The 14922-nt window shown below is 53.5% G+C and overlaps 5 protein-coding genes across 5 annotated transcripts; 1 reads left to right on the top strand and 4 right to left on the bottom strand.

Annotated features, from left to right (window-relative positions):
- Positions 1-548: 548 nt before the first annotated feature.
- On the bottom strand, positions 549-1958 carry N7474_008829 (splicing factor ESS-2 family protein; the record flags this gene model as incomplete). Its single annotated transcript, XM_057200239.1, has 1 exon — positions 549-1958. The coding sequence occupies one exon, from the start codon at positions 1956-1958 to the stop codon at positions 549-551; it is 1410 nt and encodes a 469-aa protein (XP_057050940.1).
- Positions 1959-2471: 513 nt separating this feature from the next.
- On the bottom strand, positions 2472-4831 carry N7474_008828 (uncharacterized protein; the record flags this gene model as incomplete). The annotated part of the gene is made up of 2 exons (XM_057200238.1): positions 2472-4297; positions 4351-4831. 2 exons carry the CDS (start codon positions 4829-4831, stop codon positions 2472-2474), a joined length of 2307 nt encoding a protein of 768 aa, XP_057050939.1.
- Positions 4832-7264: 2433 nt separating this feature from the next.
- N7474_008827 (uncharacterized protein) lies at positions 7265-7504 on the bottom strand (the record flags this gene model as incomplete). Its single annotated transcript, XM_057200237.1, has 1 exon — positions 7265-7504. One exon carries the CDS (start codon positions 7502-7504, stop codon positions 7265-7267), a length of 240 nt encoding a protein of 79 aa, XP_057050938.1.
- A 1780-nt stretch (positions 7505-9284) lies between these two features.
- On the top strand, positions 9285-10274 carry N7474_008826 (uncharacterized protein; the record flags this gene model as incomplete). The annotated part of the gene is made up of 1 exon (XM_057200236.1): positions 9285-10274. One exon carries the CDS (start codon positions 9285-9287, stop codon positions 10272-10274), a length of 990 nt encoding a protein of 329 aa, XP_057050937.1.
- Positions 10275-11049: 775 nt separating this feature from the next.
- N7474_008825 (putative RNA polymerase II transcription elongation factor (Ctr9)) lies at positions 11050-14683 on the bottom strand (the record flags this gene model as incomplete). Its single annotated transcript, XM_057200235.1, has 2 exons — positions 11050-13788; positions 13835-14683. The coding sequence occupies 2 exons, from the start codon at positions 14681-14683 to the stop codon at positions 11050-11052; spliced, it is 3588 nt and encodes a 1195-aa protein (XP_057050936.1).
- Positions 14684-14922: the final 239 nt, after the last annotated feature.

Here is a 14922-nt window from a genome sequence, read left to right as displayed (position 1 = left end):
CCTGAGAAGTTCACGGTCCAGAACTCACCGGGCGTATGTTGGGTACAGACGGACATGAACCTAGGTACATATGCAGAAAGACAAGCGCATATTTAACGAACGCCAATTCCTGGGGGTTGTCGGGTGTATGTGCCCGATAGATAGATGGTGAATGAAGAACTCGGCATGTTCGGCATTGCTCAACCAGTTCATTCCCGAGTTTCCTGTTCGTTCCGACCCGGACCTACAGCACCGCGTTCCTACCAAATGCTTCGTTTTCGTTCTTCATTTTCTTCATGAATATGCTTAATAGCCAGACCAAAATAGACCGACATATTTCTATGGTCGTTAACACGGTATAATTATTGTACAAAAGTGGCATCCAAACGCCATCAAACAATCGTGGTATCATAATGCATCACCAAACCGCTAAAAATAACATCTGCACCCCTCTAACTGATCTTTCCTGGGGCATTGAGCAAATACCCTTGAACTGCCGATGATAGACAGCACGAAGGTTGAAGATTATAAGGAAAGAAAATTGCGGATCGCATAGCTCAGCAACATCATCACTTCCTCCTCGGGGTAGGCGTCCACATATTCTTCTCACCCGAATTGCCCCCCGCCGTCCGCGGGGTACTCCCACCAACACGATGTAGCAACTTCTGCGCCGCAGGAGTGAGCATCTTCTGGTTGTGTCCACTACCACCCGGAGTGCCGCGAAGACCAAAGTCCACTCGTGGACTACTAGCGAAGCGCGGTGTAGATGAAACAGGTGTCTTGGTGGATCTGGCGACCTTTTCAATGCGTTTGTTGCGCGCAACTCTGTCCACCATCCTGTGGTGCAGGGCTTCGCGTTTGCGGGTTTCGCGAAGCTGGAAGGGGTTCGGGGTTGTGTCTGTACTCGCACCCAGAAGACGCCAGTCTGCTTCTGTCTCAGCTAGTTCAGGCTCGGGCTCGTCTTCGTCGACAAAGGCGTAGCCGTTTACACGTGGAGTTTCACCCCCTGGAACGGCGGACGCAGCTTCCGACTCGCTGAGACGGGGTTTGCCCGCGATAGCGTCCTGGATGGCAGAAAGAGACGGCGAGGGCGGGACTGCGTCCGCGGCAGCCGCAGCATCCTGGTCAACGAGCCGTGTGTTTTGGTATAGAACTCGTTTAGGTCCCGCTCGCGAGGCCGCCTCTGCTTTCTGCTGGATTGTCTCATGTGTATCCTCAACCGAAGACGGGAGAAACATGAGCGAGTTATCCGGTCGAGCATCCCATCCATCCGGTCTAGCGGGACGGGAGTTCAGGTCCGTTTTGATAGCCGGTTGCTGGTCGTCGCGCTTGATCAGACTGCTCTCCGGGTTCCCGCCCTGAGCAGTGATGCGTTTCCGTTCACTTTCGTGGTGAGCGATTTGGCGGGCCGATGGAATTTTGTTTTGATTCCACAGCCAGGCATGTTTCTCACGCTTCTTTGCATTCTGCTTGTCTAAAACCTTGTTGAAGGACTCGTTGTCTTCGCTGGTGTATTTCGCCTGAAATGCTAGCAATCCCAAATTCGATACATCGGGAATATTATCCTGCTCCCTCTCTTCTGCTGTTGTGGCTGATGCAACGGACATGGGAGTCTCACCTCCCCAGCCGCGCGGTGTTTCACTCCCCCCAGCAAAGTGTTGCGGTTGTGGCGTTCGAGCGGGTGTTCTGCTGCCGGGAATCGGTGTTCGCATGACATCAGCGAGTTTCTTCTTCGCGCTCGTGATCCACTGCTTATCCTTGGATTCCAGCGCATCAAGGTACTCCTGCTTAGTCTGCGTCTCGAGCAGACCCGGGAAGAAGTCCCGGGCGATGATGTGTGATAGGGCGTCGGTGTAGATATCTTCGTCGAGGACGGTTGCGGGGCGTTTGATCCGTTTCGGGGGTGGGGGCGGCGGCATAAGCTGGTTGTCCTGGGACCGCTTGGCCAGCGCCTGTGATGATGGTGTAGGAGACGCCATGGCTGGGTCAGTGAGACCGAAGGTCAGACCAGCTGGAGGTGATGGAGAAGACAGACCGAGAGACGAAGTATGGGGCGATAGAAAGATAAGAGTCAGGTGATGATTGTGGCTTAGGTAATGTTGTTTCCGAAGACACGAAAGCTACAAGAAAAACAGTGGAGCAGCAAACGTGCTAGGATTTCCCATTCCCTTTTCTATATATGCCGAGTCCACGGTTCCCAGGATAAACAAGGAAAAACCAACACCAGACCAAAATTGTCCAATAATCGCTGAGAAATGCCTCGACCAAGATAAGAGAACGACCACGGCAGGAATTGATAGACCAGCGTGCAAAAAACCAACCCATAGATGACAAGGAAATGGACAAAGATTGACAGTAGATAAACAAAAAATCGTGGACTCGTGGATGATTCTATAGTGGGGTCAAGCGAGGGTGGTGGAGTGGGCGTGAGTAGAAAGACCAGAAAACATAAACGTTTGTCTTCCTGAAAGGGGGAGGGAAAGGAGATAGGCCTAGATGGCATTGGCGGTAGGGAAAAGAGAGTAGGAGGTGGTGCGGGTCTTCTTCCGATTGGGGTTTTTTGCAGGCACCATCGGAGGTCCGCCGGAGGGCCTAGAAACCTCGAAGGTAGACTTGGCCCGATCATGAATCGCAGGAGGGGTGGTATCGGTGTCTTCAACAGATGGGCTGCTGTCTGCCTGCAGCAGGAAGTGCGCTTCGGCCAGACTCTTCGTCTGGCGGTGGAGGGAGGATGAGTCCGGGCGGCTGGGAGGGCACACCACGATCTCGCCGGCACTCGTACGCTTGGTCGGCATCAGCTCACGGCTGTTAGAGAGACTATGCACCAGTTCGGGGACGCTGGTCGTCGAAACCGACGAGCGGTGCTTGCGCACGATCGACGCAGCGCGGGAGAGCATCAAGCTCTCTTGGGAATTGCACTTGCTGATCGGCGAGAAACTACTGCGCGGGGAAGAAACGGGATGCTCGGCAGAGGCGATTATTCCCTGAAACGGAAAGTGCCGATCTGATTCCGAATCAGCTGCCAGATAATCCTCATACAGCGTCTCATGGGTGATCTGCTTGCCCAGCGCTGATGGCAGGATCGAGGAACTGACAGGTTGGTGGAAGTAGTCCGGCGCACTCCGGACCATGAGGTCTGGTTCATACTCGGTTGAAGACGGCGTGATCGCCTGTTGAGAAGGTGCGGAGCGTGCGGAGGCTGGGGCCAAATCCGGGGTCGCAAGAGTGGTTTCACTCAGTGGGCTTGGTTGTAGGTATCGACTGGACGGGGCTGTCAGCCACGGACCTTCCGTCCCTCCAACCTTCTGGCGCTGCGACTCCTCCAGAGAAACGCGCGACCAATCGAAGTTGGAGGTGGACTCGGCCGCATGCTCGTAGCAGTAGTCGATGTCCGCGTCCCAGGAATCGTACAATTCATCCTCGGACGAGAGCTGGCCCACGCTGCGGGGGATCGGCCTCCGCTGGTTCACATCTTCACGCCGAGATGGGACTTGGTTCTCGGGTAGGGTCGGCGAGCCCAGCGCCTGCGAGAATTTGCGGGACAGCTCCTCGGCCACGAAGATCGACAATGGCTGTTTGGGAGCAACTATCCTGGGTGCGTGAGCGTCGGCCACAGGTGGACTCACATGGGAGACCGAGCGAGAATGGGAGTATCCAAGGCTGGACTCGGGGCTGTCCCACATGCGAGTTGTTTCTTCCTCCTCAGGAACATCGGCCAGGTCGTAGTGGCTGTTGCTGGATGCGGTCCTAACGGTCATATCGTCTACTAGGTACGATGATGGTTCCCCGTTCTGAATGAACTCCGGGTACGTCCTCGCGGAAGCGAGGCCCAGCACTTCATCGATAGCGCGCCGTGCAAACTCGGCTTCGTCATCCTCCTCCTCTTCAACTTCCTCAGTGGCTGGAGGCAGGTCAAGGGCAACCGCAGGTGGTGGTGTGGTGGGACAAGATCGGGGATATCTCGAGACTGGTCGCGAGAAGTTCTCATTGACGCGAGATTCCCTCCGCGTATGGCCCCCACGGTATGGGCTGGTTCTGCCGACCTCAGGGGAACCTGGCGGGCTGCGAGCCACGGCGTCCACAGTAGTTGCCGTGCCGTACGCGGTCAATTCGTCTGAAGAAAAGTTGCGGAAATGAATGTCTTCGGCATGAATGCCCTTGAGATCTGTTTGTGCGCGCTGAGACGCGCGGATGACCGAGAACTCAGTGATCAGATCGTTTTCTCGGGTTTGATCCAGGGACGGGAACTGTGCCGGGCTCGTGTGGGTGAGGTGATGGAAGTCGAATGGGTCGGAAATGAGGCTCTTCATGTGCTCATCTTTCCAGCATGTTAGATTTGTGAGGGACATGCCGGAAGGAAAAAGAACTTACGGTGATTCATACGCCGTTGACGGTGGAGACGGTGATGCGATTCGGTCCTCTCGTGCATGTGTCCCATCTCTTCTTCCTCGTCCAGCGTAGCAACGATGTTGACTTTGCTGCCCTGGCGGCGGAGGATGCGACTCGAGCGGGCCAGGAATGACCGCGATGTCCGGTGGTGCTGGTAGTCGGGGCGCGTGCCCGTTGCAGAGGCGGTGCGTTCATCCGGGGGGAAGCCAGAGGAGCCCTCGGAGGAAGTCATGGAGTTGTTTGGCGAACGGCGCTCAGAGGTAGTGGAGGTGGTGTTGCTTCTTGAGCGGCTCCCAAAGACCGAAAGGCGTTTCGGGCTGCTTTGTACGTGCGCGGTCGACCGGGAGCGCACATGGGCGGCATGCTCTGGGGCGTCGTTGGAGGAGCGAGTAGATGGAGGATCGCTACTGGCATCGTCGTCGGTCAATGGGGGCGCGCCCCGGTAGTACAGCATGGGGTGCATCGTGATGACCTGGAGAGACAAAGAGGGAGAAAAAGGAGAGAAGCTACAACATAATAATGATAATAATGAGCGACCGAATGAATGGATGTCTCTGCTAGTAGTAGGAGTGGTAGTAAGTAGTAGCAGGAAGAGAAGGAGAAGAGGAAGAAAGAAGAATAGTACGTATTTCAGGGGGATCCCATAACTAGTTTAGTACAGCAGTGACGAGCCGTTATGGCTCTCCACTTCAGTTAGGGCTTTGCTCTAATGTTCCAACAATCACCCCAACTGACTTGATTCCAGTGACCCGGAACCGAAACTCCTTTGGTGCTTAGTGCCCTGAGTAGCGCGGCGCCAGAACGTGTGGAGGTTGGCCCTTGCCCTAGTTTAGTAAGGATGGTCGTGCAACGGGCCCGTCTTGGGGCTTTTTTTCGTTCTGTCCCCTTCCTTCAGCGTTTGGGACGGAGATTCACTCACTAACTACGGCCTAAACGGACTAAACGTTTTTCTCCGCACTGGGTAAATCCCTCCCCAGCTAGCCACGGATAGGATAGGCCCTTATCGTCGCGCCGTTGGAAACATCTCTTCCCATAGCGTCAACCGTGGGCGGGCTGAGACCACCGGAGATTTCCCCGCGTTAGAACCTCGAGCGAAACATCTGTACTCGTACATGTTATTTATTGCAGGGTTCCGTCGTGTCACAGATCGCAAACCATCTCCGCCAGTGGAGCACCCGTTTGAGAAAATAACCAGAGTGTGCGAACCGGCAGTTGCCCGCGCCGTGGGTTTCACATCTGGGCTCCATCCAAACGGTACCATCTGTACACAGAAGAGTGTACTCCATCTCGGAGGCTACCGTTATCTTCGAGATCCACGCCTGGAGCTCGGCGATCTCGTTCTCGTCCCACCAGGAGCATTTTGCATATTCGGGACTCACCGGCGCAATCCTGGCAGTTTTTAGTCAATCTCCTGCAAGTCGGAGTGCGGCAAATAATGCTCGTGTCAATGCTTGCTGCGACTCGGTGCGGTCGCCCGGTTATTTTCGAAAACAAATCCGGTGGAGCAGGCCCACTGGTCAGGCCCGATTTCAACCACCAGCGTGAACCATCTTGACATGCAGATGGTGCGAGAGAGCCGGAAGTGGGCCGGGGAACAAAAAAGTCAAGAGGACGCCAGCGTCTCAGGATGAAAATACGACGACTCCTGACGATCACGCCCATCTAGACCTCGTGGAGCCGTTAGGTAAGTACCCCCTCCGACCGGGGGGCCGACAGGGCTCCCTAGTGGCCCGACTTTTCTAGCTGGTCCTCTCGGGTTTCTTGCACTCCACCGACCGTTCACGTCCCAAATGTAGGGAGTGAGAGCGACGGGGCCCAAGCGCAATAATGGAAAACGAGATCCGGCGGGCGCAAAGAATCCTTTCAGGATAGTAGAATATGTATCTTCAATGGAATTGTCTGCGAGATGTACTACTAATACATAATTAGGTGTAGGTACTCCAATGGTCAGGATCGATCTTCTTAATCTCAAATGATCTGTGATTATTGCCCCACGGGGCCCTAGGAGGAATAATGGCAACAACGTCATGTCCACAATGACGAACTGACAGCCTTGCCGATACTTCCCAAACCCAAACAAAGCAAAATCCTGCAACACGGGGCAACACCTAACAAATCCTCAATGACGAAGAAACAGCCACATAGCTATCTCGACGCCCTCCAACGAGCTGAGTGCCCACGGGATCCCGAGGCACACGCAGATCTAGCCCCAAGTTCCAACGGTCTGGATCCTGCTCGAGTGCCCTGTTGGAGGGAAGGGGGCGGGAATCATATGCAAATAATAGCAATGCGAGCACCTTACTTGGCGGGTTTAAACATGAAGGTTAGAATTAATGTCTGCATCATCGCTAACGACGAGGCTGCCAAAAAAAAAAAAAATTAATAGCGCCAATTCTTGCGTCAGAGTCTCTCGTATGTAAACCCTCAAGCAAAACAATTGTGAAACTACGTGGAACTCTATCCGCTCTGGGCAACTGCATCGAATCAGTCTAGCAGGGTTCGGTGGAATGCCGGCACTTGGTGCGGAGTTCGGTGGCTGTCTTAACTTAGCCTAAGAAACTCTGCACTACTTACAGTGTTGATCATTATCTCTTGCAGGGCAAAAGAAGAAGAAACACACCAACTCCAAGATCAATTACTTATTAGGTCTTCGACAAGCCGATTATAGTTACCATACATCCAGAATCCCTTTTTCCCCAACCCCAAACGCCAGATAGAGTCGATGTCCGGGTAAGGTAACGACTTCAGAGGTAACAATGGCGCTTAAACATCCGTACTAGAGCCGCCAACGGTTAGCCTGGCATTCCCAAACTCAAGCACTTGGAACGCTTAAGCAACAACGTTGCCTGTCGAGTCGACGCCACCATTACCACCGTCGTTCAAGCTGAGAAGAGTGTCATCGTCGCCAAGGACGACGAAGTTTCTCAAGAGTCATGCCTAGATCATCAGCGAGGGCTTTCAGGGCAACGCCGATGTCCTGGCGCTTGCCGATGGTATTGCCGCTAGAGCCAGAACCACCACTGCCGCCGCCATTGACGTTGAGGTCATCAGCGTTGGCAGCTTTGTCAACAGCCCGCGGGATGAAGTCCTTGGCAATTGAGGTGGCGGCCGATTCCACGTCGCTGATAACCTCCATCGTGCTTGGCGATTGGGGCTGCAATGTTCGTAAGAGCGGTACCAATAGTAGCGTAATGCATGACGGATTTGGAGCCTGGGGATATACTATTACCTAACTGAAGAAAGAATTAGGGAAGATCACTAATCTACAGTGGAAGACGAGCGAAGAAAACCTCAAAGAATTGTGGATAGCAGAGCAAAGCGAGAATACGAGAAGGCCGTTTCTCTCTTAAGTACCGGCAGACTGAGTAAAGCCCACGACGAGTTGGTTACGTGCTCCCGAGGGATGTGCGCCAGAGAGCACACCAGTATTTTCCGTCTAGATGGGCATGCTCTGGAAAGCTCGATGACACATGAGTAGGGCTAGCCTCTAGACAAGCTTCAATGGGATCCAACTCTCCATTCCTAGCGTCTACCTACCGAATTAGGTATGCAGCATGTTCTCATACTATTTACTATCTTTTATCTCAGAACATATGTGACTCGAAATCCTAAACCCAAGAATCAAACACTTGTCTTATCAGCCCCCAGTACCACTAATCCAATTGGTGGTGTGGTAAAGTAGCAACGGCCCTCATCAACTGTGAACTCAAAAATCTCTAATAATAATCGATAAGCACTCCAAACACAACCAACACTGTCGCCCGCATCCCACCGGCCCCAACATGCGAGGAGACGGCACGGTTCTGCACGGTCCTCCACCGAACGTACATGAGAATCACACTAAAAGCTCGGCCTGCATCGGGGGCCTTTCTTGTGGCGCGCTGAACTGTGGATTGTACCTGCATACACAGTACAAGGCTAGACTAGTAATATTATTGTAGAAATTGGGGGAAATATTGAGCCAGCATTGAGGTTTTGATTATTATTGGATTGGGTTGCATGCCGTCATCTGGGGGCGAGGAAGCGCGGGCCGTGCCTTGCGTGAATCCCTGTTTTTCTATGGAGGCAGATGAATAGGCTCGACCATGGTCGAGCTCGTACTACCACGAGTTCCACACCGCGTAGAGAAATTTCTGACATATGGTCTATGCGGACAACTTAGCGGAGAGGGGAAAACGCAAATCTGGCTATGGTCTCACACATGGCGACATTATTGCCTTTCAGAACAATGTATTAATAATGTGTTCTACATCTGAGATTTACTGTATCTATTTGAACAATCACATATAGACCGTCTACGACGCGAATCAAAATAAGTAAGGGAAAACTTGTGTTTATTGTCTTTCAAAACTTGAACTTGATCAAAGCAAATATGCAAGATATGAAAATGTACCATTAGCTAGAAATGTTGTGCATAAAATGCCTAAATGGATCCGACAAGAGCGTTTTTGGTGAGGTACATTCCAATTACCTCTTTCTCTTACAAGTGAAAATTGACCTCCAAAAACGGGCTCATCGGACCCAAAGCTCGGACCATGGGATCACCAACTTTGGATGCGCCAGTACTCTTATGACTATCCAAAGGTATGCGTCCCGCAAACTGCTCGTTTGAAACATGGCAAACTAACGAGCGGGATCGGACAACACCATCATCTTTCTATGAACAGGTATTCTGAGTTGAAGAAGCCGGATTAGTAGTTAGACGAGGAGTGGAGAAAATCTCTATATTCTTCATAAGGGCTTTTCTCTCCGGGATGCCGAGCATGGCAAGGTCACTACTAGCGCAGAATACAGAAGTGGGTCAGGGGCACAGAGCCCTATGTTTAAAACTTAGGCTCCCGCGCTCTCTCTTGACTTCTCTTCTTGCCTAGGCAGCAAAGAGAACTTTTGCTATTGAGAGAACAAGCCCCGGTACCATGGGATCCTGGGATTACTATTGCGCCCTCTGCGGCTCGACATTCTACGGCGGCGAGATATGTCCAAAGTCACGCAGAGCCCGCTTGCTTCGAGCCCGCCGTCTGTCCGAGGCCAATCGACAGATTGAAAAGCTCGTTGAAGAGGGAGCACCAATTCCGGAAGAGCTTCAGAGGGAGGTTGATGAGAACAAAGAAGAGCCAGGGGAAGGCGAGGATGATCCAATGAGCAAAAACGGCTTCGATGAAGACCACAGCTACGACCCTGATATTATCACGGAGAAAGAGTCAAAGTGGACTTTGGACCTCCAGTGCGTGGGCCTGAATTCCGATTTAGACTCTCTGAGCAAAGCATTCCTCTCCGGTATCGGCACTTGTGAGGATTACGGAGGTGTCAGCGTTAATGCTGGAGACGACCCAAACTACCCAGATGATGATTTCTTTTCGACATACTATGATTTCAACGTCGACGGCGGAACCACTGTCTACCCATTCCATCCCAAATGCCTTGACCTATTCCGTTTGTTGGTGGCCCACAAGAGTGGTTCTGGGGCAACCCCCGTGTCCGTTGATGGAAGTTGGGTACCACGATCTCTGGACCTTGATAAGGATACACTCTTCGCCATATTAGATGAACTCAGCAACGACTTTACTTGTCGTCTAGATATAAACTATGGAGACCCAGAGCCTCCTCACGAGCAGTTCTGGGAATCCAACCCAGGCGAGGAACTCTTCGTCGCAGACCCAACCTTGGATGACGAGCTTGTGCAGGGCATGATTCTTAGTGTCTGGCACGGTGCGGACAATCAACCTCTCACTGGCAATGCCACCCCGTTCGCTCAAACAGAAGACAGAGATGATCTATTTGCGAAGCTGCCATTTGAGATGCTGTTGAACGTCATCTCGGAACTCGACTCTTCCTCCTTGCTGAACCTATTGAACGCTTCCCCCACGTTCACCGCGCTTTGGAGGGCAACAGTTCCTTGTGGCTAAGCCACATTGAGAAATCCATGCGTTGGTTCTTTGAGCTACACGAATTTCTGGACAATTTAACCAACTCGAACCACGACGAGCATGGCACCACTAGCTTCAAAGTCGATGCGCTCCATGACAAGTCACTACGACGCTTCTTTGTGTGGGCGAATCACGTCACAACACCTCGCGTTGGTAAAACGGGGCCTTTTATGGGCGTGGCAAACCGTCGTCGAATTTGGAGTGTGTGTCAACAGATCGTGGATCCCTACCTAGCTCGACTGCAATCTCCCGCAGCCGTTATAGAGGATGCCGATGAAGAAGCGGCTTAGGTTCGGGATACCCCGGTCTGCCCTCATATGCGGGCAGTGAGTCACCCGAGTTCAAAAAGGTAGAAAGGTAACGTCCAGCAAAGTCTTTCTGGGTACGGACTTGGGCGATTGTCTACAACAGATGTACGCTCAAGATATTTTGAAGGGATACAAGGTACGCTGTAAGTGTACAGGAGCAGGATCACCTGTCGGATTGAACATCCTCAAGATACACCAGGTATATCCGGCCCCCCATCTTAAGTTAAAGCAGGTGATATTATAGAAGAAGATGCTTGATCCGCTGCAGTATGGAGTGTAATCGTGTCAAGTATAAGCGATATGTTAATATTTTTCACACTCAAAAATCATCGGCAAAAGTACACGGTCTTCCAAGTCTTCTGTTGGAAGTAGAAACAGAATGAAAAAAGACGATATCAATATCACGGCCGTTCGTTCCTAGACGCCTCGCAAATAAAGAAAAGAAATCACTCCTGCATCTCTGTATCATCCCCGAACAGGTCTGCATCTTGGTCCTCGTCATTGCCCGCAGCAGCCTCCTTGTCACCCTGCGCCTCGGCTTCCTCCTCTTCGTCCTCATCGTCATCATCGGCGATGCGGCGAGCTGCTTTGCCACGACGACGCGGAGCATCGCCCTCATCGGTGTCCTGCATCGGCTGGTCATCTTCTCCAAACAAGTCATCCTTGTCTTCGCCAGGAGTCCCCACAGCTTCTTCTTCCTCATCATCTGAATCCACAATTCGCTCGCTGCTCTTGTACTTGCTCTGCGCTTTACCGCCAGACCGGCGTTCCAGGCGTCTGCGCTTTTTCGGAGCAGTCTCGCCGTCAGAATCAGGCGAGGCACTGCGCGTCTTGTCGGCGTCGTCATCATCATCATCCGCAACAAAGGCATCGCGGTCCTTCTTCTTGCGCTTGCCAGCAGCAGGCTTCTTCTTCTTGGTGCGTTTGACCTTCTCGCCGGTCTCGGAGTCAGCTGTCAACTCGGCTTCTTCACGGACGCGTTCCTCTTCAGCTCGCCGAGTCGCCAGGCGCTGCGCCTCCTCGACCATCTGCTGGCGCTCCTCAGCGATCTTCTGCTTGCGCTCGAGCTCGACTTCCTGCGCCTTGCGGAGTTCTTCCTCGCGCTGGCGGATAGCGGCTTCACGGGTCTCCCGCGCCTGCTGCAGCTTCGCGGCGTTCTTCTCCTCGTACTCCTTCTGGCTCTGCATGGCGCGCTCGAGCTGCTTGCTGATCGTGCGACCCATGTTCGCGCGCTGTTCCAGCGCAGCACCGGGGTACGGTGGGTTCTTTTCCTTCGATATGCGCTCAAAAGTCTCGACAGCTTCCTTCAGGCCGTCGGCGGCTTCTTGCACGTCCTGGAGCGTCTTCTGCGTAGGCTGTAGACCGTACGCCAGTGAAGCGATCTGGTTCTGCACGAAGGCGACGTTGAACTGAAGATGAAGCTGGTCCCGCGAGACGGACAGAGCGCGCTGGGCGTAGTCAAGGGCCGTCTTCATCGCGATCAAGCTTGACTCCTGCTTGCCCTTGAGTAGCCACACACGGCCCAGACAAGTCAGAACCTGCACATCGCGGGCACGATCCTTGGCCAAGGCTATCTCGTAGTTCTCAATAGAGCGAGTGTACTGCCGAAGCTCTGCGTAAACGTGTCCCAAATTGAGGTAGACACTGGCGTCCTTGATGGTGTCTCGGATGCGGGAGAAGATCTGCACCGCAGCACTGAAGTCTTTTTTGTCATCGACCAGAGCAATGGCCACACCCTGGGCGGCATAGGCATTCTTCGGGTCCAGCTGCAGGGCCTTGTCGAAGAACTCCACAGCCCGCTGGTAGATTTTGCGACGCTTCTCCTTTTCCGCGTCTGTTTCGCGGCGCATGTCGCGAGCGGAGACAAGGTGCACATTACCCATGCCCGTCAGGGCGTACCGGTCGTGCTTGTCGTAATACTGTAAAGTATGCTTGTAATGGCGCTGCTCATGGTCCTCAGCAAGGTTGGCTACGCGCTTCTTCGATTTACTGAGGTACCAGCCGAAAAGCGCCCGAACTTCCAGATCGGAGAAGTCGACTTCGTACAGCTTGGACATCTTCTTTGGGCCCTCATCCGTAGGGCTCTGGCGCAGGGCAATATACGTCAGACGCGCGTTGGCATCCGTGTAGTCACTGTGCCGCTCCAGCAGACCCTCGTAGACCTTCTTTGCCTCGTCCTGCATCTCGGCTGCTTCGTACGTACGCCCAAGGTTGTAACTGATGGTCGTAACCAGAGCGTCGTTGTCGGCACCCTCCTCTCTTTCCTTCGAACGGACGCACGCGTTGAGCGCAGACTGGAACATCCCACGTGCCAAAGCGATCTTCTCTTGTTGATACAAAAAGCAGCCCATGTTGTTCAGAAGCTGCGGGGGGAGCATCTCGCGAAGAGATGCCTTCAACTCGTCTGGATCCTCGATGTCTTCGGGCCGAGCCTCCTCGGGAATGGCGGCCAGTTGGATTTCCTCCAGCTGTTCCAGACACTGCATGCTCTTATCAGGCGCGGCGCTTTCGTAAAGTCGAGAAAGATAAACCAAGACCGACTCGTCAGGGGAGAGATTTTGCTTCTCATCCTTCCACATCGAGCGCACATCTTCCAACAGACTGATTGCTCGTTTCGTCTCGGCCGACTTGTCTTCCTTGCTGCCAGCTCTTTGCACGGCGAAGACTTCTTCCGCATGAAGCGCGGCGAGCAGGATCTTTGCCTCCGGGTTTTTGGATTGCTGGACAATCTTTTCGAGTCGGAACTTCGCGCCGTCGAAATCTTTGTTCGTGACTTGCATCTGAACTGCACCAAACTTGGCCGGAAGGTATCCCTTGTCGCCTCCACCACGGGCCTGGTCGGAACGATTGTAATACTCCGTAGCGCGCGCTCCATCATTCTCATAGTGAGACTTTCGTCCAAGGAGATACCAGCCGTCACTGGCGATGGGCATGACATCGGTTTGTTCAATGGCCTTGCGCGCGAGAGACTCCACGGTTGCGTAGGACTTGCGAAGAAGGAAGTAGCTGCCGAACATGGCGCAGGTCATCGGGTATTCCTTGTCCAGCTTGAACGACTTTTGTGTATATTGGGTCATGGCCACTTTATATAACGAGCCGAACATCGGGTCGGTGGTCGCGCGGCGAGAACTATCGTAGAGATAGTACACGGCGAGGAGAATGTTTGCGACTTTGGAGTCGGGGTTCTGCATTTATGAGCATTGTTCAAGAAAAAGTACCATGGAAACATACCAAAGCCAGAGCTCTCTCCCAAGCCGCCTTCGCTTGATCCTTGAAGTCCAGCTGCCACAAACAGCAACCAAGACCAATGCGCGGGTCGGGATCGGCCAGGTTAGGCACCTTCCTCAGCACCTTCTGGTATCCCTCGAGGGCTTCCTGGTATCGGCCCATCATGTAATGCGCTCGAGCGCGACCCAGGATCGCCATGATGTTACGGCCACCAAAAGCCTTGGATGATTCATCGAAGCATTTCAAAGCCTGGCGCAGCGCTTCCATTCTCTCCGAGGTGTCGGCAGTGCCGGGTCGAACAGGTCGAGGCGGGTGGAGAGATGCGCGGAGGAGACACAAGACACCACGCGCAAGGAACAGGGGCGGATACGCAGGATTCAGGCGCGAGGCCTCGTTCAAGGTCGATGTCGCGAGTTGCAGATAGTAGTCCTTGGTCTTCGCCTCGGTGTACAATTCACCCTCCGGCGGAACACGCGGAGCTTGGCGACTCTTCAGCATGAGCAACCAGCAGACCCAGCCCAGCAGTCCCAATTTTTCTTTCGTGGCACCATGAGCCACGGACGCCAGGCCCTTGTTCAAGATGTCAATGGCATGATCGAGCTGCTTTCGCTTCGCGTACGCGAGCGCGATGATCACCCAGAAGTTTTTGGCTGCTCGCTCGTTTTCCAGCAGCGTGCACAGCTCGGTTGGGTCTTCGGGCAGATCGAGAAGGCTGACTTCGACTTCGCTGTCGAAGCTGGACGCGGGAATGTCGAGGGCATCGGGGATATCCGAAAACCGAAGATTGGCCAGGGAACTGGGCAGAGCATCGCCGTTCAAGCCATTGGCATGGCCGTTCTGAAGAGGCGCCATGATGCGACTTGAGCGGCGAAAGGGAGGTGGAGGCAGAATAGGTCACTCGGATGCGACGGGCGGATGGGTGGATGCGAAGCAGGCTAGGTCATGATCAGGCCTTGGTTGATGGAATGGAGGTGAGACTGAAGAAGCCGGGTGCTGACGATCCGCCGTGGTGAGGGATGGGCGTCGTGGATCGCGGGAGGAAGGAAATCGCGCGGGAGAGTCTCGGAGCTGAATGAATGAATGATCAATGA

This window comes from Penicillium riverlandense (assembly GCF_028828495.1).
Source record: "Penicillium riverlandense strain IBT 135883 chromosome Unknown utg000007l_segment0_segment0, whole genome shotgun sequence".
NCBI classification, from domain to species: domain Eukaryota; kingdom Fungi; phylum Ascomycota; class Eurotiomycetes; order Eurotiales; family Aspergillaceae; genus Penicillium; species Penicillium riverlandense.
The sequence above is the reverse complement of the archived record's forward strand: the minus strand, read 5'-3'. Positions and strand labels throughout refer to the sequence as shown.